The sequence below is a fragment of the Euphorbia lathyris genome, chromosome 5 (genome assembly GCF_963576675.1).
Source record: "Euphorbia lathyris chromosome 5, ddEupLath1.1, whole genome shotgun sequence".
NCBI classification, from domain to species: domain Eukaryota; kingdom Viridiplantae; phylum Streptophyta; class Magnoliopsida; order Malpighiales; family Euphorbiaceae; genus Euphorbia; species Euphorbia lathyris.
In genome coordinates, this window is record NC_088914.1 from 36554307 (window position 1) to 36580099 (window position 25793).

Sequence of the window (25793 nt, forward strand, 5' to 3'; positions counted from 1 at the left end):
GGATAAAATAAATCAACATCAATAATAATAAATAAATAAATAGATAAAGTCTTTTCTGAAAAAATAAGAAATATAATTCATTTAAAAGGATCAAATGAATTAATAATAATAATAATAATAATAATAATAAATCTGCTTACCTTTTTCCCAACTTTACTTCTAACCTCTACCAGACACTTGTCTAAAAAGGTAAGTAAAATATAGTATATTATTAGTAATTATCAAATGTAAATACAATTTATAATAATTTTAAAACCCAAAATAATTAAAATAAAAAAGTAGTGGAATACGCACATTTGCGTACAATAGCAAATCCCACCATTAAATACTATTAACACCGTTTACTTCCACTGAAAATTGAAATTATCATTTTTTATATAATAATTTTCCCTCATATCTGATCGGCAATCAACGGGAATCTCCCAATTCCTCGCCGCCGATTCACCGATATCTCTTTCCGAACTGTGACCCACAATCCAACCCCAAGACCCAATTTACTAAACATCCTCCTTAAAATAAAAACCCTAAATTTTTCTTGTCATTTTGTACTGTCTCTACTTTGTTATCGTCTATAAAATAAGAAGCTAATAGTACTTTGTGTTTGTTTTTGTGGGTGTGTGTGTGAGTGAGTGAAAGAGAGTTTATCAGGACACTGAGATTCACGAAATCAGGTCACTATCTTGATTTTCTCGACCTCCTGGATACACGTGGCGATCTGGTTTTGCTTCGCTCCCCATTTATACTGTTCAAATCTCAGTGAGTTCTTTTTTCTCTATCTCTTCTTTTAATTGTTCTTTTCGATACTTTAATTGTGTGTTGTTAGTTATTACTGTGCAGGATTGCGCTTTGGTTCTGTGTTTTCTTTTTTGGTTTGTTACTGGAGGATTTGGAATTAATAATTGATAATATAGGGTTGATTAAGCTTCGATCTATGTGCATTTGTTTATGATGTTAATTCAGTGAAATTTGCAGTTTGATTTGGGAATTTGAGCTAAATTTTCTTCCGAGTGTTAGTGGTGATCTAAAATTTAAATTTTGTAGTTATAAAATGATTATTCTATATAACTATTAAATGGAGCTCTGAATGGCTTGATTGATGGAAAAATTGAGGGAAGTGGGGGAAATGGCATAGGCAGATTGTTTTTGCTGTCAACCTAACTAAGTGAAGAACTTTGAACTTATTAAAGTTTTGTTCTTTGCGTGTTTAATTTCGTTGCTGTGTAATCTATTTAAGTGCAAAAATAATGAGACATTTTTAGGGTGTTAGTTCAAGCTAGTTTTCCCTCTTTTCTTATTTCCCAGATCAATAGGAGCTCAACTTTAAAGTTGAAACCTTGAAAGCTCAAGAAATTTTTTCTATATCTGTACTTCGCTTCTTAAAATACTTAAAACAATATTCTTGAAACAGGACCTTACATTGTGATAAAACAATATTTGCAGGACATTGTGGTTATGCATGAGAATTGGGTGCCTTGTGCTTTTATGCATGCTGAGCCAGTTTTAGCTTTTGCATCACCTTTTTGGCTTTCTTGGTGACTATTATTTCTACATGGAAGCCAACGTAGAAGAGGCCCTTAGGGCAAAAGAAATTGCTGAGAAGCGATTTGCCGAGAAAGACTTTGCTGGTGCAAAGAATTATGCTCTGAAGGCAAAGACCCTGTGTCCTGGATTAGAAGGTATATCTCAGATGGTGTCCACTTTTGAAGTTTATATTGCATCTGAGGGCAAATGCAATGGTGCAATTGATTATTATTCAGTTCTTGGTTTGAAGCCATCAGCAGATAGAGATGCTGTGAAAAAACAGTATAGGAAGATGGCTGTGTTGCTTCACCCTGATAAGAATAAAACTGTAGGAGCCGATGGAGCATTTAAACTTGTATCTGAAGCCTGGACCAAGCTATCCGACAGTCTCAAGAGAAACTCTTATGATTTCAGGAGAAACAAACAGATGACATCATGTCCTGTTCAGACTAACTTATCTTCGGTTCATGCTGCTGGAGTCGCAGGATATAATAATTGTTCAAATTCAAATGCTTCCCATGGACTTGATACCTTTTGGACTGTTTGCACGTCCTGTAAGGTTCAGTATGAGTATCTCCGGAAGTATGTGAATAAGAGGCTTTCGTGTAAGAACTGCCGAGGTACTTTTGTTGCTGTTGAAACTGGGACAGCTCCTGTGAATGGTTCTTTTCCTTACAGTCCCTGGTCATATGTCCCTGGTAGCGGGTATAGTATTAGTACTCATGGATATGATGGAGCTACTTATGTCCCAACCACTCCTACAGTATTTACAGGAAATGGGGTCTCAGGATTACACACAGGACATGGATACGAGTATGTTTCGAATGTGTCATTTCAGTGGAGCTCATACTCTGGGACTACTGCTGGAGTTGTGGGTCACAATGGATCATCTGGTATAACCACTGATGCTGTTTATCAGGTTAACGGAAATGTTACTGGTGCAAGAGCTAATGCTAAATCAGCAGCAAATGGAAAGCGTACAATGAAAAGTACAGTAGGTAGCATAAATTCAAATATCGTTACTAGCTACAATGATTCATCAGTTTCCAAGGCTTGCAGACCTGATAAGAGAAGCAAGGTTGTTGTTGGAGCTGGGTGTAGCAATGGGCATGAAGAAAATGGTTTGAAGCCTGCTTCAGAAATAAGATTTGCTAATGGAAATGCCAGTGCTGAGCATGAACCCAGGCTTCCTAATCCAAGTGAACTTCCACCAAGACGTATATCAGTTGCGCCTGCTTTTGATGCTAGGAAGTTGTTGATCGACAAGGCAAGGACTGACATTCAGAAGAAATTACAAGAGATGAGTTCTGCTGCAACTGGAGCTGTAGCAAAACAGAACGTGGAAAAAAAATCCAAAGAGGTTGAACCAGTTCCTAAATTCGATAATTCAAATGCTTCAGTCCATGAAACAAAGCAAATTAAAACTGAGCCAGTGTCAATAATAGTCCCGGATCCTGATTTCCATGATTTTGACAAAGATAGATCAGAGGAATGCTTCAAACCGAAGCAAATATGGGCTTTATATGATGAAGATGATGGTATGCCTCGCTTGTACTGTTTGATACGCCAGGTTGTCTCGGTTAATCCCTTTAAGATTCTCATCACTTACTTGAATTCTAAAACTGATACTGAATTCGGGCACGTGAATTGGATAGATTCTGGTTTTACTAAATCATGTGGGCACTTCAGAGCATGGCATACTGATCTGGTGGATCAAGTGAACATTTTCTCCCATCTTTTAAAAGGGGAGAAAGCTGGCAGAGGTGGTTGCGTTCGGATATACCCTAGAAGCGGAGACATATGGGCTGTTTATAGAAACTGGTCAAGAGATTGGGATAGGTCAACTCCAGATGATGTGAGGCATCAGTACGAGATGGTGGAGGTTCTTGATAATTACTCGGAAGAGCTTGGAATTTGTGTGGCTCCACTGATCAAATTGACAGGTTTCAAGACAGTATATCAAAGGAACATGAACAAAGACGCGATTAGATGGATTCCAAGGAGAGAGATGTTACGTTTCTCGCACCAGGTGCCATCTTGGTCACTGGAAGGAGGGGGAAGCAATTTGCCGGAAAAGTGTTGGGATCTGGACCCAGCTGCAACTCCAGATGAGCTGCTTAACGGGGCAGCGGCAGCAGAAGCGAAGGCTTGAAGATTTTAAGATGGGGAAGCAAGAAAGCAGAAGTTTGTTTGGAGTTCCATTTATGATTCTTATAGAAATTTTTTAGGTTGACTGTACAATATTTCACACTTGGTTGAAGGCCAATGCAACATTTAACTCCATATGGTTTTAGATTAATTTGATGTTTACTGAGGAGGAACGTTGTGCCTGTAATTCTGAGTTCAATGAGGCTGTTGTACCGTTTACTGACTAGTTACAACTGATTGTCTGCTCTGCTCAGCAGAAAAAAATATGTAAGATTTCTCTGCTTTGGGCCACAACTCTATGAATGATTACAAGCCTCATTCCAAAATTGAACTGTCTTCTGTTGTTCTTCTCTTTCACTTGCCTCTTACTGCCAACTATCAGATCATATCTTCCATTTATTGAACTTCCCAACAGATAAGCTACACAGAAATCAATTTTTAAACCATTATAAAACTAGGAAATAATTTATCTTCAACCAATTATAAGCAACTCATTTTTAACTACAGAAATCAGAGATCATAATATTGCTCGCTTTGTCGGACTGAGTTGTCTTAATAAAGCTCTCATGACTCAGCTTATGAGTTTTTCATGTTATCAAACTATACATTTACTCAATCTGTTTATCTCGAAATACTTTTATTTCCACAACCCTTTGGATTCTCCTTGCGATTTGCGAACGAGTGGGCAATTTGCGAAATTATTCTAAGAGCATCAATTCATGGCGAAATCTGGAAAGAAGATAGTAAAGGTTGATAAAACCAAATCAAAAGTTTCCACCATCTTTTCGTATCAAAATAACATGATTTAATTGTATTTTGTTAGGTTTTGTTTTTTTTTTGCATTACCTATTTCATATAGGTTTTAGATATTGATTTTGTTGTGATTGGGTATGAATTTAATATTTTTATGTCTGGTTAGGGTTAGTGTTAATGGTATAATGATGATTTTCAAACTCATTTGGGATGTATTGGTTTAGAAATCGAAGGTTCAGGTTCAGTTGCGATACTTCGCATATTATGAGTTTGCTTCGCATTTACCAAATTGCGAAGTCATAAACCCTAAACTCTCAGTTTAGTATCCTCATCTAGAAAATGGCTTCGCAAATAGGTAAATGTGAAACCTCCTAATGAATTGCGAAGCCATTTTTTACAAACGGCTTCTCGAATAGATAAATGCGAAGCTTTCTGATGAATTGAGAATCAATTTTTTTAACAAAGGGTTTTGCAAATAGGTATTGTGAATCATTTTTTTTAGCAAAAGGCTTCGCAAAATAGGTAAATTTGAATCCTTCTGATGAATTGCGAAGGCATTTTTTTAGCAAAGGTCTTCACAATTTGGAAATTACGAATATTCCACTTGGATTGCGAATCGCAATTTTCCACATACATATTTCACAATTGAATTAAATTGCGAATTTGGTTGCTTAGCAAATAGGTAAATGCGAAGCCTTCAGATGAATTGCGACGTTGGCCAATTTTACAAAACACAAAATGTTTTATTTAGATGCAAACTACAAGTATGAAATGCACACTATATTGTATAGAATGCAAATAAATTGTCTAAAATGCAAGTTGTTTTCATTTTTATAGAGTCAAGTGGCAAAGAGAAAAAAACGATCATTCTAACGCCCAACTTTTTGCTCTCCAAGCTTGCATGTAAGAGAGGTTAATTGTGTGTTCTTTCCTAAAATCGAAAATAATGTTCTTTGATCGATACACTCTATCATCCTGATCAAACTTTTTTTGTTAGCAGTGTAACATCCTAACCGTATAAGTAATATAAGTTATTTCTAATACATATTAGACAATATTTATTCTATATCTAATAGTCATTCAAAGCCTGATATTTTTTTTACAAGCATACATAAATACATACATATACATAACCATTTATCGTACAGACTTTATTTATGATTGCATATATTACAGCCTATGTTTGTATTTAACCCAAACTTCAAATATTCTACATGCTGGGAATGAGAGGGGAGAGTGTGAGATGGAACACAGCCAACCAACCTTTCATCCATGCTATCTACAATATCTTAACCTTCTAGAAACTCTTGTTCATCTACTTCATCAACCAACTGAAAAATTTAGCGATTTATATGAGTCGCCACTCAGTGAATATAAACAATCAATGAGTTATAAAGAACATACACATACACATGTACAAATTCATGCATATGCAAATGATAAGCCTTTTATTAATTTTGTTGTGACACCACCAGCTAGACACTTTCCGGGATCAAGTAGCAGGTAAACGGTAACACAGGTATTGCTGTACAACCTTGTCATTTCATAATTCGACATTTCGGCCCATATAATCAAGTAGACCATATTAGTCCATATATTTGACCATATAGGTCCAAGTAGTCCGTATATCTGACCATATAGGCCCAAGTAGTCCATATAATCAAGTAGTCATAAGTGCCTAGACGGGTATGCCACAACACCATTTACGTTTTATGCAACATGTACACAAACGTTACATTTAAGTCATTCCATCACAAGTAATTCAATCAAGTATCAATGCACATCACACATAGCAAAACAATTCACAATATCACAAAGTATCAATTCATATCAACATTTCAATCACAACTTCAAAAGCTAAAATATTCATATCCTGTTTATACTCACAACTAAGCCTCTAGTTTCCTTGATGGCGACTTGTACCTTCCTCCGGAATGTCTTCAAAGTTTTGAGTACCTATAAGTATAGGTTAACATATGATTAAAGAGACATCATTCTTTATTTACCAAATTTCATTTTCTTATTCTTCTTTTATTCCGTAAACTTCAAGATCACATAATATTTCTCAATAACCCATCAACACCAAAAACATTGTAAGTCTCTCTATACTAAACCAAATGACCTAATTCTTGTTTTGTTGTACTTCTGACTCATATATGAAGATCATATTAAACTTTTATAATTTTTCCAGAACCACCCGATTGATGGCACAATTTCTTTTGAAGCCCTATCTCAGCATCAACTCGCCTGTACCAGTTTCGCTAATTTACTCATAACTTAAAACGTATAACTTCTATTGCTCTGATTCTTTTTGGTAAGAAAACTAGACATACAAAGGTATAACATATCCAAATATCAGAATTTTATGAGCTCTACATAATTATCAGTAAAATTTACAACCTCACCCTGTTTCAGCACCTATGCAACACAGCACACCTACACTTCCTTAGTGAGTTTCTCACTACTTACTTATTCAATACTAACCAAACTTTACAGGGGCTTACTAAACATATAAAGAATCAAGTTTCATTTTTATACCTTCCTCAAATTCGAAACCTAAGATGTCCCAAACTATACAAAAAGAAACAAATCAAATACAGATTTCAGATTAGACCTAGTCTGATAGATACTATCATATCTCCTAGTATACTTACCCAAATAGCATGAAACAAATTTTGGAATTTAACTAAGACATAAACTTATAACTTTATCTTCTTTAAGCTTCTCAAAATCAGACTCTAAAGACACGAACTTGAGTGTACAAAACAATTGAACAACATACCTTCTTCTACCTCTTCTTCTTATCCTTCTTCTTCTCTTCCTTTTTCTCTTTTTTATTAACTACGCATCTAGTTTATGTGTTTTGAAGACATATGTACCTTTATTTTCTACATTGACACGTTATCCCGATTTTACTATCTATTTGAATCTATCATGAGGTGAATGACATATAAGATGTAAAATTATTTCTAAATTCGCTAATTAATATCGTGTAATGCATGTGTCTAAATGTCATGAATGTACAAGATTGAGATGTTACATTTCTCCTCATCTTTTAAAGAATTTCCTCCGGAAATTCATTACCTGATTCATGAAATAAGTATGGGTACTCCTTCCTCATCCTTTCTTTAGTTTCCTATGTAGCTTCCTCTACTGAATGACTTCTCCATAGTACCTTAACTAAGGGTATCTCTTTGTTCCGTAATTGTTTGATTTTATACCCAATGATTGCTACTGGCTCTTCCACATAACTAAGATTATCAACAACTTCAATTTCTTGACTACCTAGAATATGCGTAGGATCTGATCGGTATCTTCTGAGCATACTTACATGAAAAACATTATGGATCTGAGCTAACTCTGGTGGTAATGCTAACTTGTAAGCAAGAGGACCAACTTTTTCAAGAATTTCATATGGTCCAATATACCTTGGACTTAATTTACCTTTCTTTCCAAACCTCAGTACTCCTTGTTGGTCCCTGGTAATTAGTTCCAAGGGGGGGTTAGGAACTAATATAACTTTTTCACGTTTTAATTAAGCTGACTGGAAGTTATTTTGAGAGTTTATTAACTCAGCTTTTGGTCAACTTGGTGAGATATGTTTCAAGACAGCTTTAGTCAGATGTTGACCAAAGTTGTTTTCTTGTGAGTTGAGAATTGACACTCTTGGAGGTCAGCATCTAACTCAGCACCACTTATTTACTCAAGGTCAGCTTAGGCAATTTATATGCTGAGTAAATATAGCAAACAACACATGCAATATAAGAGAGAGTTCAGAGATTACTCAGTATCACTTATCCTGGTTCGGCCTCTCTGCCTACGTCCAGTCCCCAGAGTCCTCCGGGCTTTTTGAATCCAATACTGAGCTCTTTAACGGTAGAGCACAAACCAATTACAAGGCAGTTGAATATGCAAGAGTACATTCCTCTATTCGTCTACTCAACTCCTACTAAGTGCTACAACCCAGCACCTAGATTTCTCTACCACTGAATGCTTACAACCAAGCACTCAGTTTAACACTCTCAATATTCCTATTGATCACAAACTTGTTCTTTTTATGCTAAAGAACACTTTAGATGATTACACAACAATCAATCTAGCATTTACACAGAGAATAGAAAAATTGGTGTAAGATCTTTTGTATTTGAGTGCTTTCAAGATTTTCTCTCCTTGTATTTTTCTCTTGATGCTTGAGTAATGATCCAAGGTTCTTCATTGTCCTTTTATAGAAGGAAACTGCAGATTTGGATCGTTTGAATTGTTGTTACCGTTAACACCAAAACGGCTCTTTTGGGGAACAATTTCTGGTCAGCTTCAGACTGTTCCGCCATTCCCTTTCTCTGTTTTCTTCAGGCGTCAGGTTTGTCTTCTTGCGTCTGGCTTGTCTTTTTGTGCCAGTTGTCTTTTACCAATAATCCAACGACCCATGTTTCTTGGAATTAGTCTTTTGTGTGTCTTCGAGGTTCCAATTATTGGTGCAGAAGATTGGCAGACTTTGTCCTTTAGTGAATGGATCCTTCATGCTGTCCTGACTGTCACTCAGCTTTCTTCGTTATCTTCGGATGTTCAACTTCTAAGCTGAGTTCCTTCGTGGTCAGCTCTGTTCTGTTTAAACGCTTCTGAAGAAGTCTTCAAATTTAGTTAGCTTCATTTTGCTTCTGAGTTCTACTCCACTCAGCTTTGCTTATGCTGACTTTTGTCCTGTCTTTACTTTATATATATATTTGCACTCAATATTGAACAAACACATTAGTACAATTAAATCAAAGCATTTAAATTTAATTGCCTCATAATCATGGATGTTTTTGTCAAATCAAAATCTTGTGGAAAAGGTGTTTCAACAAACTCTCCCATTTTGATGTTGGCAAAAAAACATAATTATAGAACTCAGTTATAAGTTACCCCATGATTGATATTTTTGAAAAAAACTCCCCCGTAAGGGTTGCACATATTGTCTTAACTTAATTCACAAACCTTCCAATGTTTAATTGAATTATTTTTAAGACACTTGTGTATGCTGACTTAGATAAATGTTGGATTTTTTAAGATTTGATTTTTCTTTTAATTTTAAGTCAGCTTTCAAAAATATTAGAAGTATGTTGTTACTCAGTTTATTACCTAAGTGTTTTAGAGTTAATGTATACTGAGTAAATTTTTACTTCTTAATTTGTTTGTTCAATTTTATCGACCGGTTTGAGGAAATTGTACTTGACATAGATTTAAGCAAAAAGATAAAGCCAACCAGGACATATAAATGTTTCTATGCAAGTTCTAAACAAACAATATTTACTTAAACTAGACTACATCTAGTTCTACTTCTTCTTCTTCTGAGCTTGGTGATCAGCATGAGCAATTCCTTTGCCTTTCTCTTTACTTCCAGAAGCATTACCTGCAGGCTGAGTTCCTCCTTGACTAGTCTCCCCCGTTTTTCCATCATCGGGTTTATAAATGAAGGTTTCATTGCGAGCGGCATTGGAGAGGTAGTGAGAATAGCGCTGAAGCCGCTTAGTGCTTTCACCCAAACCATCAATTACAGGAACGATGTCATCCTGAACATGCCGAGGAACCCGGAGGGAGCTGCTGATCATGCTAAGTAGGCATTCATGGGATTTGCTCAGCCAGGTGAGCGAGCTTGTGATCTGACCAAAAGATTGATGGTACAGCTTTAGCAAGGTAGAATCATAAAACATGCGCTGGGCATTGTTGATGCGCATTGCCTTCATTATAGCTTGTGAAAAGCTCATTGTTGAAACACCTTTCCACAGGATTTTGATTTGACAAAATTATTTAAGTACAATTAAATATTCTATAACACACTAAGTTTAAATGCTTTGATTTATTGTTACTAATGTGTGTGTTCAATGTTGAGTTTATAATTGTTACAAGACATAAAGATCATAAGGCCCAAGCCCTATATGAAAGTCAAAGCCCAAGTCAAACAAGGCCAAGATCACTCAGCCCGCGTATTACAAAACGCTGTCGTTGAGTATTGAAACGCAGCTCAGCAATGAAGGATCCAGAAGATCCACGTAGACAACTTCGGTAAGAAGCTGCTGAGCTGTCTTGACAAAACGTACAAGACAGCCGCTGACCACAAAGCAACTTCCAGACCAAGTATTTCCTCTTTTGGTAAAGAACAGAAGACGCAGGAAGCTGTCTGTTTGACATTACCAGATTTGGAGGAACATACTGCCACACTGACCGAAGAACAGAAGATGCTAGAATCTGATTGGCTAAGAGAACTGCTGAACAGACTGAGTGAAAACGACATGAAGCCGTTTCCCTCCAACGGTTATTTCGAAATTCGAAATAACCAGAAGCTCTCACAGCTCTCTATAAATAGAGCATTCAGAATCCTTATTCTATACAGAACTTTGAGCAAAAGCCGTTACGCTGACCAAAAGTATACAAAAGTTCTGCATCCAAAAGCAAAGCAAATCTTACACGACAATTTTCACATCTGTGTAAAAGTCTAGAGTGATTGATCCTCAATCATCTAAGGTGTTCTAGCAATTGTTGTTTAGGACAAATCTTAATCATTTCTAGAATTAGAGAGGAGAAGCTGAGTACTCGGTTTTAGTACTTAGTGAATTAGAGTAGAAGTGAGTAGAGGTGATAACAACCCAAATTATTCTTGAATAAGGAATAAGGGAAAATTAATAGAAATAATGGCAAACTATTATTCCTTCTAAAAGAGATATTTATACATGATTAATGTGGAATTAATGATAATTAATGCAGAGGCGAATATGCAAATAATGAGGAAAAGGAAGGAGTCTCTAGCATTATGCCACGCCACGTGGACCATGGCGAGATACGCCATAACGAGATACACCCGAAGAGAGCGAGTAGCGGAGACCCGCCATAGCTCTCAAGGAGAGCGTACATATGCCTTGACGGATCAAAGAATACGAAAAGGGATATTCATCTTACTGACAGAATATTATCCCAAGGACCAAAAGGGATATTCACCTTGAGAACGCCGCAAGAAGAACCGGATGGCGGATCTCCACGGTTCAGCTCAGTGAGATCCGTTGGCGAACCTATGAGGCGAATCTCCTCTTTCACCTGATTCATCACAGTAACAGCTAACCGCCGACTCGGCCATAAAGACCATTAATGAGCTATCAATTAGCTAACCGCCAGGTTAAAGATAACATGTAACCGCCATTAATGGAGCATTAATGGAGACCTTCCAGTTGCTGAAGGTTACGACTTCTTAGCTATATATAGCCTACATCCCTAGGCTATCAAGGTACACTTTTACTTACCCTTTGTCAATTCAGTTTGCTCTCTTGTTCTTCCTTACTGACTTTGGCATCGGAGTGTCCCCGGCCGATCCCAACGGCGCCTCACAGGGAAGGGCTCCGATCAAGGATTTTTCCACAAGTTATCAATTGGTGCGGTGATCGTGGATCTCTAACAAACAGAAGATCACAAAATCTTGATTGTATAGAGTTTCACAAAGAACAAAACAATGGAGTCAACAGAATAGAAATCACAATCTCAAACTTTGGCTCAATCAGTACAACAAATCTATCCAAAGATACAGTTCTCCATATATTGATGGGAAAGAGTTTTCTACATTAAATCTGGAATTTTATGATGAAAAAGATAAGTTTCCTCCCATTTCTTATTCCATTTTTAATTAAAGAAAATTGAGATCCCTCACTCTTATAAAGTGCTATGAATATCATTACATGTTATTATGATAAATCTAATAAACTGTGAAAGATGAAGTCATAAACACAAATCTTTCATTAAAACTTGCATGCTTACTATGCCCTCATATTTTTATGCATGACAAGTATAATATGATATTATCATTGAATTAGTACAAACGCATGTATAAGACCCGTAATCTTGGGATTTACAAAAAAATTCATCCATTCAATGTGATTTTGTCATTTGATATTAAAATATCATAAAAGGGCTCATGTAATTACAAATGATTTAGACCGGGTCGGTTTTTTGGATGAACATGCATATAACTATTAGAAGAAATTACAAAAAAAAAATCATATTTGGTTTTTCCTTGTACAATTCACCATCTATATATGGCTTTTCTCCTATATAGTACTTTTAATATCAAAAATTCATATTTTTGAATATTGTTTTGTCAAACAGTTATTTCATTCCCTTTTTTTACAAGGATGTGTCTATTCATATAAAAACTGTTTATTTGACATTGTTAGAATTTCTGTTACCAACACAAGAGACTTGAAAATATTGAGTCTATTTGTAATTATCATGTAATTGTCCCTAACTATTAAGGCCATTATGGGCTGATGAATTACCAAATTGGATAAACAAAACTTTCATGTCCTGAGCTAACTACAAAATAGTGCAAGTGTCGGTTTCGGATCAGAACATTAATTTATGCGAAATTCTTAAGATATACATGAGAATTCCTTAAAAATTGGAGGATTGTATGTGAAGGTAGGTGAGAGTGGATTTTGAGTAATTTTCCTTACACTCCAAATTGGAGGAGAATCATGGTACATGTATTTTTCTTCCAAAATTACCCTTTCTCTTTTATTTTATTCGTACAAATGAAATAATATAAGAGTAATTTTATATATAACTATATTATTAAATCATCACTTACCTTTCTTTAATTACACCTCATTCAAATGAGGCTTTAATGATCTCTGAATGCCATTAATGTATGGATGCACAATATTAATTGCAAGTAAATAGCAACTATGTAAGATATCTTACCCAATATAGAATGCCATAACTTTTATGACGTTTAAAATAAATATGCTATCTTGGATATTAATGCGCATTGAAATACAAAAGGACATTATTCTTAAACCATTCTCATTATGGTTATTTATTAAGAATTCATTATGATATTCATGTGCAGTAGCAATCTTTATGGTTATGACCGTTATACGTGATATTATTATTAAAACAAGCACGATTAAAATTCTATTATGAATTTGTTTGACATATAATATTTACTCGGTTTTATCCTTTGACTAAGCTCATTCTAGAGTCAGGGACCAACGTGAAGGAATTATTAAGTTGATTCCAATATGAACTAAAAATTCCATAAAGAGACATTGCAGCATACATGATATTTGACAACAAGGCAAATGCAAACATTCTTGTGCTATGAAGTATGTTCCATGGATCAAGCCATTGATCCCCAAGGTAAGTGAATATAGCTTTTATGACTTACCACAATCTTTTAATAATGGATATAGCATGCCCCACTTCTGGAGTTCTTTCAGTGCTAACCCACAGGTACAAGGGAGTTGCTAATACTACAACCAGTGCAAACACTGATATGAAAAATAAAGCTCAATCCAAAGAAGTGTATATGCAGAGTCACTTCAGAAAAATTCCTTGACTATGTCATTGGCCAAAAAGGAGTTAGAGCAAATCCAGATAAAATAAAAACCTTGCGAGGAAAAAGGTGAAAAGAGCGCCTAAATAAAAGCCATGTGAGGAAAAAGGTGAAAAGAGCGCCTAAATGAAAACCCCACAATGGGTGAGAAAGATCCAGAGGTTGAACGGGCGGATCATCATACTAGAAAGATTGTCAACAAGCATATCAAGGTATAAAACAATTCCTAGCAGAACCACCCTTGATGAGCAGACCAATCTGAAGGGGAGACCTGCATTTGTATCAATCTGTCATGGATAAAGATATGTGCACCGTGGTTATTTAAGAAGAAGAAGGTCAGCAGTTCTCCATCTATTATGTTGGCAAAATGTTGAAGGATGCGGAGACAAGATATCAGAAGTTAGATAAAATGGCTCCCACGGTTGTGACAACATCCATCCGCGTTAAACCATATCTCCAAGCATAACCTCAACATGATCGAGATCAAGATCAAGAACCGGCTTCACCATCATGATTCAACATTGAACACACGAATGATGAGATTGAAAGGCGAGTGCATGCCGCTCTATATAGACAAGAGGACAATGCAGAAAGGTACGCCATCAAGTTAACATGAATTCGCCATTCACAGCACGGATCCTGGGGTACGAAGCGGACAGAATTTTTAAAGCTTCCAACTTGCCACAATATAAAAGAAAAGATTCAATATAAGCGGGACATTACATATCCCGAACCCAAAGGAGGGGAGCATGTAACCGTTGGAAGAAACGCCAAAGCGTACTACAGGTTGGCCACCACATTGGTTGGCCACCACACTGAAGCTTGTTGGGAGCTGGCAAACCGGATAGCTTTGTCCAGAATAACAAATAACAAGACGACAAGCAGAAGACAGATCCCAAAAATAAATTCAAAAGTGTCATTAATGTCATAGCATATGGACCAGTGTATCAGCCACCCGTGGAAAAAGCAAAAATATCCGCTCTGGATAAAACATCCCTCCATTGCCCCTGATTCATCACAGGTCCAGTAATCCCTCCACATGCAGATGCATTGGTAGTAACAATGGCGATTCAAGGATGGGAGATAAAATAAAGCAAGTAAAGACACGGGCAGTTCTCGCAATGTCATCACCAAAGGTCACACTATCCGAACCAAGGGCCAGGTAACTTTGGAATGCAAGCTGGCGGATGATGATCAAGCGTGGATTGGTGATCTGGAGTTCTTTATTACGGATGGACAATTAGCTTATAGCATCATTCTTGGGCGGCCATTCATCTCATAGGTTGCAGCCCTAATTTCCATCTGCCGTCTGGCGATGTACATTCCCACCAGCAAAGGAGGAATAATGATTAGCGGGAACCAAAAGGTGGCTAAAGAGACTTATACTCGGCGTCACTATCAATCCGCCCACAATCCAAAGAGGACGAATGTGAGAAATATTAACTTGTCACTACAGCTTTGGGCGACACAGAAACGCTCCTTATTGCTGATGGAAAGCGGGTGCGGATCGCCAAAAGATTAAAACTTGAGATCAAAGAGGATGTTAAAAAAGTTCTCATTGAATCTGAAAGTATATTTACATAGGAGAATGAGATCCCCACAGGAGTAAGCCCAGATGTGATTACTCATAAGTTAAACATCATTGAGGATGCGGTTCTAGTTGCTCAGAAATACGGAACCATGGGCCTAAAAATCAGTATTTTTACATATTCTTATATATGCATTAAACTGTTATAGTATCCTATATTTTATAATTTATTCTTTCTCGCCATACTTCTTATATTCATTTGCCTAGCTTTTAGTGCTGATATACGCCCAGTGGCTGGCGAATGAAAAGTTCCACAGATGGATCAATTACCTCAAAGATAGGACAATTGATCCCATCACGGGCGGATCCCCTTTCCATAAAGATAAGAAGCACAGACCCTCAGGAGCTTTCAAATGAGCTCAACTCTCTCCTCAAAGACAGGAAAAGGATTGACCACCATCAAAAACGGGTTAAAATCATCTCAAACATGAGATCATTACACCCTCAACTTTCTCCTCAAAGATAGGAGAACACTCTCATGGGCGGATCCATCTTTAGATGATCACCATTCGAGAAAGAGTTAAAACATTCCTTGGATGCAAGGACTTTACACTCTCTCACCCCCTTCCCAAAGAAGGGTTCACAAGTCCTACGGGCGGATCGCTTCACCTCAAAGATAGGTAGCAAGTTGATCCCCTAGGCAGCTTTACTTCCTCTAGAAGGAATAGAACAGCTTCAAACCTTCACAAAGGTTCACACATTGGGGTACGGCTGGCCACCTACCCTAAACAATCGGAGAAATCCTAAACCAGATTCTAGAAAATTACTTGCTAAAAGATATAATGCATTAGTAAAAATAGTTCTGGAAAGCAAAGGGTTCATCCAAATAATGAAGCCTCGTCTTCATCTCCAAATAATGAAGCCTCGTCTTCATCTCCAAATAATGAAGCCTCGTCTTCATCTCCAAATAATGAAGCCTCGTCTTCATCTCCAAGTAATGAAGCCTCGTCTTCATCTCCAAACAATGAAGCCTCGTCTTCATCCAATCAATGAAGCCTCGTCTTCATCCAATCAATGAAGCCTCGTCTTCATCCAATCAATGAAGCCTCGTCTTCATCCAATCAATGAAGCCTCATCTTCATCCAATCAATGAAGCCTCGTTTTCATCCAATCAATGAAGCCTCGTCTTCATCCAATCAATGAAGTCTCGCCTCCACAAAATGCACAAAAGTCCCTAAATGGCTGATCATTCTTACTGATCCCTAAGGGTGGGTCATTCTCCTCAATATGGAAGAACTGAAGAAAATAAGTCCCTAAAGGCGAATCATAATCCTATGCGGTAGGAACAAATGGTCCCATAAAGGGCAGGTTATTCCTTTCTAAAGGAAATATAAACTCTCAAGAAGCCCCTAGAGGCTAACAATGGATACGGTTGGCCACCTATCCATGAAGAAGCAAAATCCCCTAAAAGCGTATCATATCCATATATGATCCCACATAGGGCGGATCTTGTTCATAAGATCCCGCATAAGGAAGCCCCAAAAGGCGCATCATTTCCATATATGATCCCCCATCTAGGGCGGGTCCACTTTCCACCAAGATAGAAAAATAAAACACCATTTAGACAGCCCTAAAGAGCTTTTTATACCTTTAGGGGGGGCTTCTGATAACAACCCAAATTATTCTTGAATAAGGAATAAGGGAAAATTAATAGAAATAATGGCAAACCATTATTCCTTCTAAAAGAGATATTTATACATGATTAATGTGGAATTAATGATAATTAATGCAGGGGCGAATATGCAAATAATGAGGAAAAGGAAGGAGTCTCTATCATTATGCCACGCCACATGGACCATGGCAAGATACGCCATAACGAGATACGCCATAACGAGATACGCCCGAAGAGAGCGAGTAGCGGAGACCCGCCATAGCTCTCAAGGAGAGCGTACATACGCCTTGACGGATCAAAGAATACGAAAAGGGATATTCATCTTACTGACAGAATATTATCCCAAGGACCAAAAGGGATATTCACCTTGAGAACGCCGCAAGAAGAACCGGATGGCGGATCTCCACGGTTCAGCTCAGTGAGATCCGTTGGCGAACCTATGAGGCGAATCTCCTCTTTCACCTGATTCATCACAGTAACAGCTAACCGCCGACTCGGCCATAAAGACCATTAATGAGCTATCAATTAGCTAACCGCCAGGTTAAAGATAACCTGTAACCGCCATTAATGGAGCATTAATGGAGACCTTCCAGTTGCTGAAGGTTACGACTTCTTAGCTATATATAGCCTACATCCCTAGGCTATCAAGGTACACTTTTACTTACCCTTTGTCAATTCAGTTTGCTCTCTTGTTCTTCCTTACTGACTTTGGCATCGGAGTGTCCCCGGCCGATCCCAACGGCGCCTCACAGGGAAGGGCTCCGATCAAGGATTTTTCCACAAGTTATCAAGAGGTATAGAGGAAGGTACTCTTGTTATACTCAGCTTCTGATTTGTAAAGGGTTTTTGAGTCTCTACCTTTAAAGAGCTCAGTAGTGAATTGGAAATCTCGGAACGTGTTCCGGGGACAGGACGTAGGCTTAGAAGAAGCCGAACCTGGATAAATCCGCTGAGTGAAGTATTTCTAACCCTTAACTCCTTAATACATTGCTTGCTTAAAACAAACTAAAACTGACCAAGTAAAAGAGGTCAAGCTGAGTTGTGCGCTGCAAACGACTTAGTTCAGGAATAGACTCTAAGTGCTATTTCCTGACTTAAGCAACGAAACTGACCTAGTCACCAGTTGACTAAGCCAGTGTCTTGCTGTTGCTCAGCGCCGCTGTCATATACTTTCTTCTTAAGAAAAAGAAGTTTGCCCTAATTATTTAAAAAGGGTAAAATAGTTCCTAACCCCCCCTTGGAACTATCTTTGCAACCTTACAAGGGACCAACAAGTGGTATCAGAGCCTAAAAGCTCATTACTAAAGGTTTAACAACCTTGAGTTGATCCATACCATGGGTGAAAACAGCACTCGGTTTCTCCCTGGAAACCAGACAACTCAGATATTACCTGAGGGGCTGTCCATTACTAGGCCTCCCCTATTCTTCGGGTCAAACTATACCTTTTGGAAGAATAGGATGAAGAACTTCATTCAAGCTACAAACATGAGTGCCTGGCTATCTATAGTCCAAGGCCCGTTTGTACCTGTGAAAGTTGTTGCTGGCCAGTCAGTTGTTAAAGCTGAGGTTGAATGGACAGAGGATGATCTCAAGAAGCTACAAAATCATGCTTCGGCTATAAATATGCTTCACTGTGCGCTGGATGCTGCAGAATACAACAAAATATCAGGTTGTGAGTCAGCACAGGAGATCTGGAAGAAGCTGGAGGTCACCTACGAAGGAACCAACAAGGTGAAGGAGTCCAAGGTCAACCAGCAGATGAGATTGTATGAGCTGTTCGAAATGAACAATGATGAGGGGATTTCTGAAATGAATGCAAGATTCACCAACATCATAAATGAGCTCAAAAGACTTGGAAAAATCTTCACTGAGGAAGAACAAGTCAAGAAGATACTCAGAAGTCTTCCTAAAGACTGGCAAGCCAAGAAGACAGCCATTGAAGAAGCTCAGGATTTAACCACCTACAAATATGATGAACTCATCGGCTCACTGCTGACTCATGAGATATCTATGAAGAATTTCGAGGTGAAGGAAAAATCCGAAGACAAGAAGCAGAAGTCACTTGTCATGAAAGCTGATTCAACTGATGATGGCTCAACTGACGATGAGGAGATGGCAATGTTTACAAGAAAAATGAAGAGACTGTTCAAAAGAAATGACAAATACTCTAAGAAGCCTTATAGAAAATTTGATAAATATAAGGCTGACTCAAGTGACAGCAAATTCAATAAGGACAGCTCAAAGCCCATTACATGCTTTGAGTGCCATCAAACCGGCCACATCAAGTCAATCTGCCCAACGCTGAGGAAAGACAAAAAGAATGGCAAGAAGGCAATGGTGGCAACATGGAGTGACAGTGATGATTCTTCATCAACTGAAGCTGAGGCCACAGAGTCAGCGAAGATATGCTTCATGGCTGACGAACTTGCTGAGCCATGCATTTCTGAGCATGCTGACCAATCTGATGAGTCAGATAATGAAGAGCAATCTAATGAGGTAATCTCACTCTCTCAACTCAGAAATGAAATGGGTAATGCCCTGAGTGATCTCTATACACTTGTCAAAAAGTGTAACAAGAAGATTAAAGCACTCAGCCGGCGCTGTGATGAAGTAGAAGAGGTCAAACTGAGTGACCTCAGATACCTTCTTCAGGACAACTCAGTTTTGCATAAAAATATGAAAACCATTCATGAGTCTGTCTCTGAAGTCTAGTCAGTTTCAAAGAAACTGAGGAAGGATGTCACAACCATTCAGAACCAATTAAAGGTTCCAAACAAAAACAATTTTCCTCTGAGAACTCAGTATCAAGGTACTCAGTAGAGACGAAATCCCCAGTGAAGAGTCCAGTGTGACTTTTGTGGGAAGTTAGGACACACCACTAAGGTGTGCTGGCACGCTCAGCACTGGGGTGCTGACAAGTCAGTAAAGAATCCTAAACAGAAGGTCAGTTGTGACTTCTGTGGAAAAAGTGGCCATACTATCAATATATGTCGCCACAAAATAAAATATGATGCTTTACCTGTTGAACCTAACAAGTCAGGACCCAAAAAGAATTGGGTACCTAAAGGAAACTGATCACAATGCAGGTAAGCCTGAGATGTGCCGAGAAGTCAAAAATGTGGTATATTGACAGCGCATGCTCAAGGCATATGACGGGTGATGAAACTCAGTTCATCACGTTTGAACGTAAACGAGGAGGAAGTGTAAGTTTTGGAGACAACAGAAAGGGTAAGATAGTAGGATCAGGCACCGTTGGAGGTAATCCCACTATTGAATCTGTCTCCCTAGTCAGCGGACTCAAATATAACTTACTCAGCGTAGCTCAGCTATGTGATAATGGGAGAAAAGTTATATTTGATGATACTGGATGTAAAATATATGAGGGAAAAACAAATGAGTTAATTTTAAATGCCCCTCGGATAGACAATGTCTTCATGCTGAACCTAGAAAAGAAGTTTTCAAAAACTGTATGCTTAGTCACAAAGGAAGAAAATTCCTGGCTATGGCACAGGAGACTTGGTCATGTAAGCATGGACCTCCTGGCCAAATTAGCAAGAAAGCAATTGGTTGAGGGACTGCCTGAACTTAAATTTCAAAAAGATTAACTATGCCACGCTTGCCAAGCTGGAAAACAAACCAAACAATCTTTTCATAGTAAAAACATTGTCTCAACTAAACGTCCGTTAGAGTTACTACACTTGGATCTCTTTGGTCCAGTCCAGCCGTTGAGTCTGGGTGGAAGAAGATTTTCCTTGGTCATTGTAGATGACTTCTCTCGGTATACGTGGGTTATCTTGCTGACCAGCAAGGATGAGACCTTTGAGACATTTTCAAATTTGGTTAGAAAAATTGAAAATGAAAAAGACCTAAAATTAGCTCATATCCGTAGTGATAACGGTGGAGAATTCAAAAACCAAAAGTTTGTTGAATTCTGTGAAGCCAGCGGCATTGACCACAATTTTTCTGCTCCTAGAACACCTCAGCAAAATGGGGTTGTAGAAAGGAAGAACAGAACTCTGGTTGAAATAGCCAAGATAATGCTGGATGAGCATAAGCTTCCAAAGTATTTTTGGGGAGAAGTTGTTAACACAACATGCTATATTCTCAATAAGGCTCTAGTTAGACCTATACTTAAGAAAACCCCTTATGAACTTTGGAAAGGACGAAAGCCCAACATTGGATACTTTCGTGCCTTTGGCTGTAGATGTTTCATTTTAAATACCAAAGATAGCTTAGCCAAATTTGATTCAAAAGCTGATGAGGCTATCTTTCTAGGCTACTCAACAAACAGCAAAGCATACAGAGTTTTTAATAAGAGAACCCAAGTATTAGAAGAGTCTATACATGTGCAATTCGATGAAACTGACCCTGCAGGAAGATACCAGCCGCTGACAGAAGATGAACCAAACTCAGCACCTGCTGATCAAGAACCAGCTACTGAGTCCTTCACAAAGCGGCTGACCAAGAGTAAGAGTGAACCTAAGATTGTTTTCGCTGACCAATCTACTTCTGCAGAGAATGTTGAAACACGAATAGAACAAGACACAAATCTACCCAAGGAGATAAGAGTCCCAAGAGGGCATTCAGAAAATGCAATTCTTGACTCAGCTGGAAATACCCTGATGACAAGGAATCAACTCAGGAAGTATCTCGGCAATGTAGCCTTTGTCTCAGTTCAGGAGCCGAAGAACTTTGCTGAAGCTCAGCATGATGAATTCTGGATGAATGCCATGCAAGAGGAACTCGACCAATTCAGAAGGAATAATGTATGGGAGCTAGTGCCACATCCAAGAAGCCAGAAGACCATTGGAACCAGATGGGTCTTCAGGAACAAGCTGGATGAACAAGGAAACGTAGTCAGAAACAAAGCACGGCTTGTAGCTCAGGGCTACAGTCAGCAAGAAGGTATTGACTATGGTGAGACCTTTGCCCCAGTGGCAAGGCTAGAAGCAATTAGGATTTTATGTGCATATGCATCTTATATGAATTTTAAATTGTTTCAAATGGATGTTAAGAGTGCATTTCTTAATGGAGTAATAAACGAGGAGGTCTATGTCAATCAGCCTCCAGGGTTTGAGGATCCTAAGTTCCCAAACCACGTTTATAAACTCAAAAAGGCTCTGTATGGCCTCAAGCAAGCACCACGTGCTTGGTATGAGAGGCTGACCAACTTCTTACTGACTAGAAACTATGTCAGGGGTCAAGCTGATACAACCTTATTCATTAAGAGAAAGGGTAAAGATACCCTGCTGGCTCAAATATATGTAGATGACATTATATTTGGTGCTACTAATGAATCTATGTGCAAGGAATTTGGTAAGCAAATGCAGACTGAGTTCGAGATGTCAATGATGGGAGAACTCAACTTCTTCCTTGGACTTCAAATTAAACAAGGAAAGAATGGCATATTCATCAGTCAAGCTAAATATGTCAAGGAGATATTGAAGAAATATGAACTAGAACATTGTAAGCTAATATCCACTCCTATGGGCACTGACACTGTCCTCTGCGCTGACGAAAATGGTAAGTCAGTAGACAGCAAGTTGTATCGAGGTATGATTGGCTCTCTACTTTACTTAACAGCAAGTAGGCCGGACATTCAGTTCTCAGTATGTTATTGTGCTAGATATCAGGCTAACCCTAAGGAATCCCATTACATTGTTGTAAAAAGGATCCTTAGATATTTGCAAAGCTCAGTAAATGCAGGCTTGTGGTATCCAAATACTCATGACTTTACACTCATCGGATACACTGACGCTGACTATGGACGAGACAAGCTGGAAAGAAAAAGCACCTCTGGAGGATGCCATTTTCTAGGAAGCTGTCTTGTATCTTGGTTCAGCAAGAAGCAGGCGTCAGTAGCCCTGTCCACCACTGAAGCTGAGTACATTGCTGCTGGAAGCTGTGTTGCTCAAGTCCTATGGATTAAGCAACAGCTTGAAGACTATGGTGTACAAACAAAGACAATTGAAGTTAAATGCGACAACAAAAGCGCAATTGACCTCTCAAAGAACCCAATCCAGCACAGCAGGATGAAGCATGTCAGCATAAGACATCACTTCATCAGAGATCATGTACTCAAGGAAGAAATCAAGCTGACCTATGTGCCAACAGATGAGCAGCTCGCTGATATCTTTACAAAGCCTCTAGCACGAGAGCAATTCAGCATACTGAGAGAAGCCATTGGTATGTTTAATCCACTGTCTTAAATTCCTAAGTAAAAATATGATATAATGCATGCTGAATGAATGTTAACATGCTGAGTGTTTTAAAGAATATCTGTCAAAATCACATGCACAGTAACTAATGCACACTGAGTAAGTTATCTCAGACCGAGTAACTAATTACTCCCACTATCCGTTGCACAAAACTGACTACTCAGAATATGAAACGTTTGTACCAACAAATGCTGAGTAAAGGTAATCATTAGCATTCAATGCAAACGCACGCGTAATGACACCTGTACAACGCATGCGCCGAATATGTCATAAAGTGTCATAAATGTCAGGGTTTCTGCCGATTGGACAACCCAAGGGCAAAACCGACCTAAATTCAAACGGAAACCTTAATTAAAAATCTATAAATAGTGGGTATTTCCCCACTACCTTCTCTTTACGCATACTGAACTTTCAAAAGCTTCAGAATTTCCTTAAGAACTTAAGAACTTCAGAACTCCTAAAATGACTAAAGCCTCTTTCAACATCTCCGGTGCCGGTCATTCCAAGGCCACCACCGATGAACAGACAAACAAACCTCTACTCAGCCTTCTCCATCCAAAGCTACTGGACATGGAAAAGAAAAAGCCACTCAAACTCAGGGAAAACCAGCTAAACCTAGACAGTACATTCGCGTATTCGAGAATGTCCGAGAATGGAAAGTGGAACCTTCTCGCTGGGTATCTCAGACCTTCATTGACTCAGAACAACCGTTCTGTGACTGGATAAAGAACAACGGCTGGACTGAGTTGTTCTCCCTACGATTCCCCACCTACCCTGACCTGGTTATGGAATTCTACCATAACCTCAAAGCTGACGCAAAGGACCATGACTACTTAGTCACTGAAGTCAGGGGAAAGACCATTTTCATCAACCCAACGTATTTGGGATCCTTACTCAGCCTCAAGACTGAGGGTGCTGAGTTAAGAAGAAATGGTGATCAGGAGGACATCTACTATGATGAAACCTTCTGTAAGCCTGCTGGGTACATTGGAGAAGTATCCAGCTCGTCCATGGGTCAGCATCAGAAGATGGCCCACTTCCTGCTGGTCCAACTGATCTACCAGAAGGTCAACTGCACCAGCTCAGCCTCCCACTTCGAGATGTGCTTTATCTGGCACATGCTGACCTATAAACCGATAAACATGCCAGTGTTTCTAATAGCTGGATTCCTGCACAGCACGAACAATCTAAGGCTAGGCTCGCTGATCACAAAGATTCTAGTTGACCACAAGGTTGACTTACAAGGAGAAACCTGTGTGAAAGGATCTGAGATCACAGCAGCATCACTGCGTGCTCTCAAATTCAACCAACCCTTGAAGAAGGGAAAATTTATTGAGCAGCCAGAGGAGCAAGCTGAGGAAGTGCTACTTGCTGAGGTGATTGTTCCAGCAAAAGGAAAACGGACTAAAGCTCCAGCCACAAGAAAAAGGAAGCCCACTGGTACTCCATCTAAGGACGCTGAGCCTAAGTCCAAAAAGACCAAATCAGCTACTGAGTCAAACCAAGACAAAACTCAGTCAGCTGAAAAGCACAGCAGGCAAGATGAGCCTGCAACTGAGGATACAACTGATCCTCCTCAGAAGAAGCAGAAGACTTCTACTCTTTCACCCATCAACGTCCTTCCACTTGACTTCGTAGTCACTTCGGACTCACATTATGCTCAGCATCATGCTGAAGAAACTGAGCAACAGGAAGATTAGGTGGACCTAGATGAACATTTCGTCACTCAGCTCGAGGAAGAGCTTGAGAATGAAGACACTGAGGATGAAGGACATGCACAGGAGCAAGAGAAGGAAGCTGACTCTGAAAGGACAGCTAGTGACCATGATCAAGCTGACCAAGCTCACACTGAGTCAGCTGATGGAGTTGAACAACATCACGAGCCAACTAACCAGCACACTGCTGATCAGAATGTAGACGACTCTCCATCTCAAGCTGACCCTCCTCCTGTACAAAAGACCAGAAGAAGACTAGTAAAGGCCAGCATCTTAGACCAACCAGTCAGCACACCAGTGCATGATCCATCCAAGGTCAAGATGACCTTCTTCCGGAAGCCAATTCCTTCTGCACCATCTCCTCAACCTTCACAAGCAGCAGAAAAACAAGCCTCTGTCTCTACTCAGGAACAAGCCGAACAACTTAACTCTGCAAACCCACCAATCCAAACCGAGCAAAATCTCGAAGAAAACACAGCACCAGTCAGCTCTGAACCCATCCAACCTGACTGTTCCACTGAGGTTGAACCTGCTAACCCAACAACTATCCAATCAACACTTGGGCAGAACCCAACAATAACCCTAGTCCCTGACCCAGCAACCTCTTCTCTATCTGGTCAAACTGCCATCTCTCAGGCCACAATCAATGTTACTAAGTCTAGTCAAAGAATTATTGACTCAGTGCAGGCTCTGATTAGAGATATTCAGCATTCAACTCCTCCTGCTGCTGCCATTTCCCATATAGAAACTACTCAGCCTTCTCAAGTAACTCAACTTCTCAATGAAGTTAAGGAACTCAAGGACCTGCTGAGTATTCTACTATCTTCACAAACACAGCAAGCTAGGCAGGATTCGATTGCTAAGTTGGCTGAGATCCAGCTGA

General features: G+C 38.9%; 1 protein-coding gene across 1 annotated transcript; it reads left to right on the forward strand.

The window, feature by feature from the left end:
• The first annotated feature begins 374 nt into the window (after positions 1 to 374).
• On the forward strand, positions 375 to 4000 carry LOC136229520 (uncharacterized). Its single transcript, XM_066018373.1, has 2 exons — positions 375 to 756; positions 1441 to 4000. The coding sequence occupies exon 2, from the start codon at positions 1550 to 1552 to the stop codon at positions 3671 to 3673; it is 2124 nt and encodes a 707-aa protein (XP_065874445.1). The 5' UTR covers positions 375 to 756; positions 1441 to 1549; the 3' UTR covers positions 3674 to 4000.
• The last annotated feature ends 21793 nt before the right edge of the window (positions 4001 to 25793 follow it).

What these genes read in the sequence shown, in the direction of transcription:
- LOC136229520 (XM_066018373.1), top strand. Translation starts at nt 1,550, where the DNA reads ATGGAAGCCAACGTAGAAGAGGCCCTTAGGGCAAAAGAAATTGCTGAG.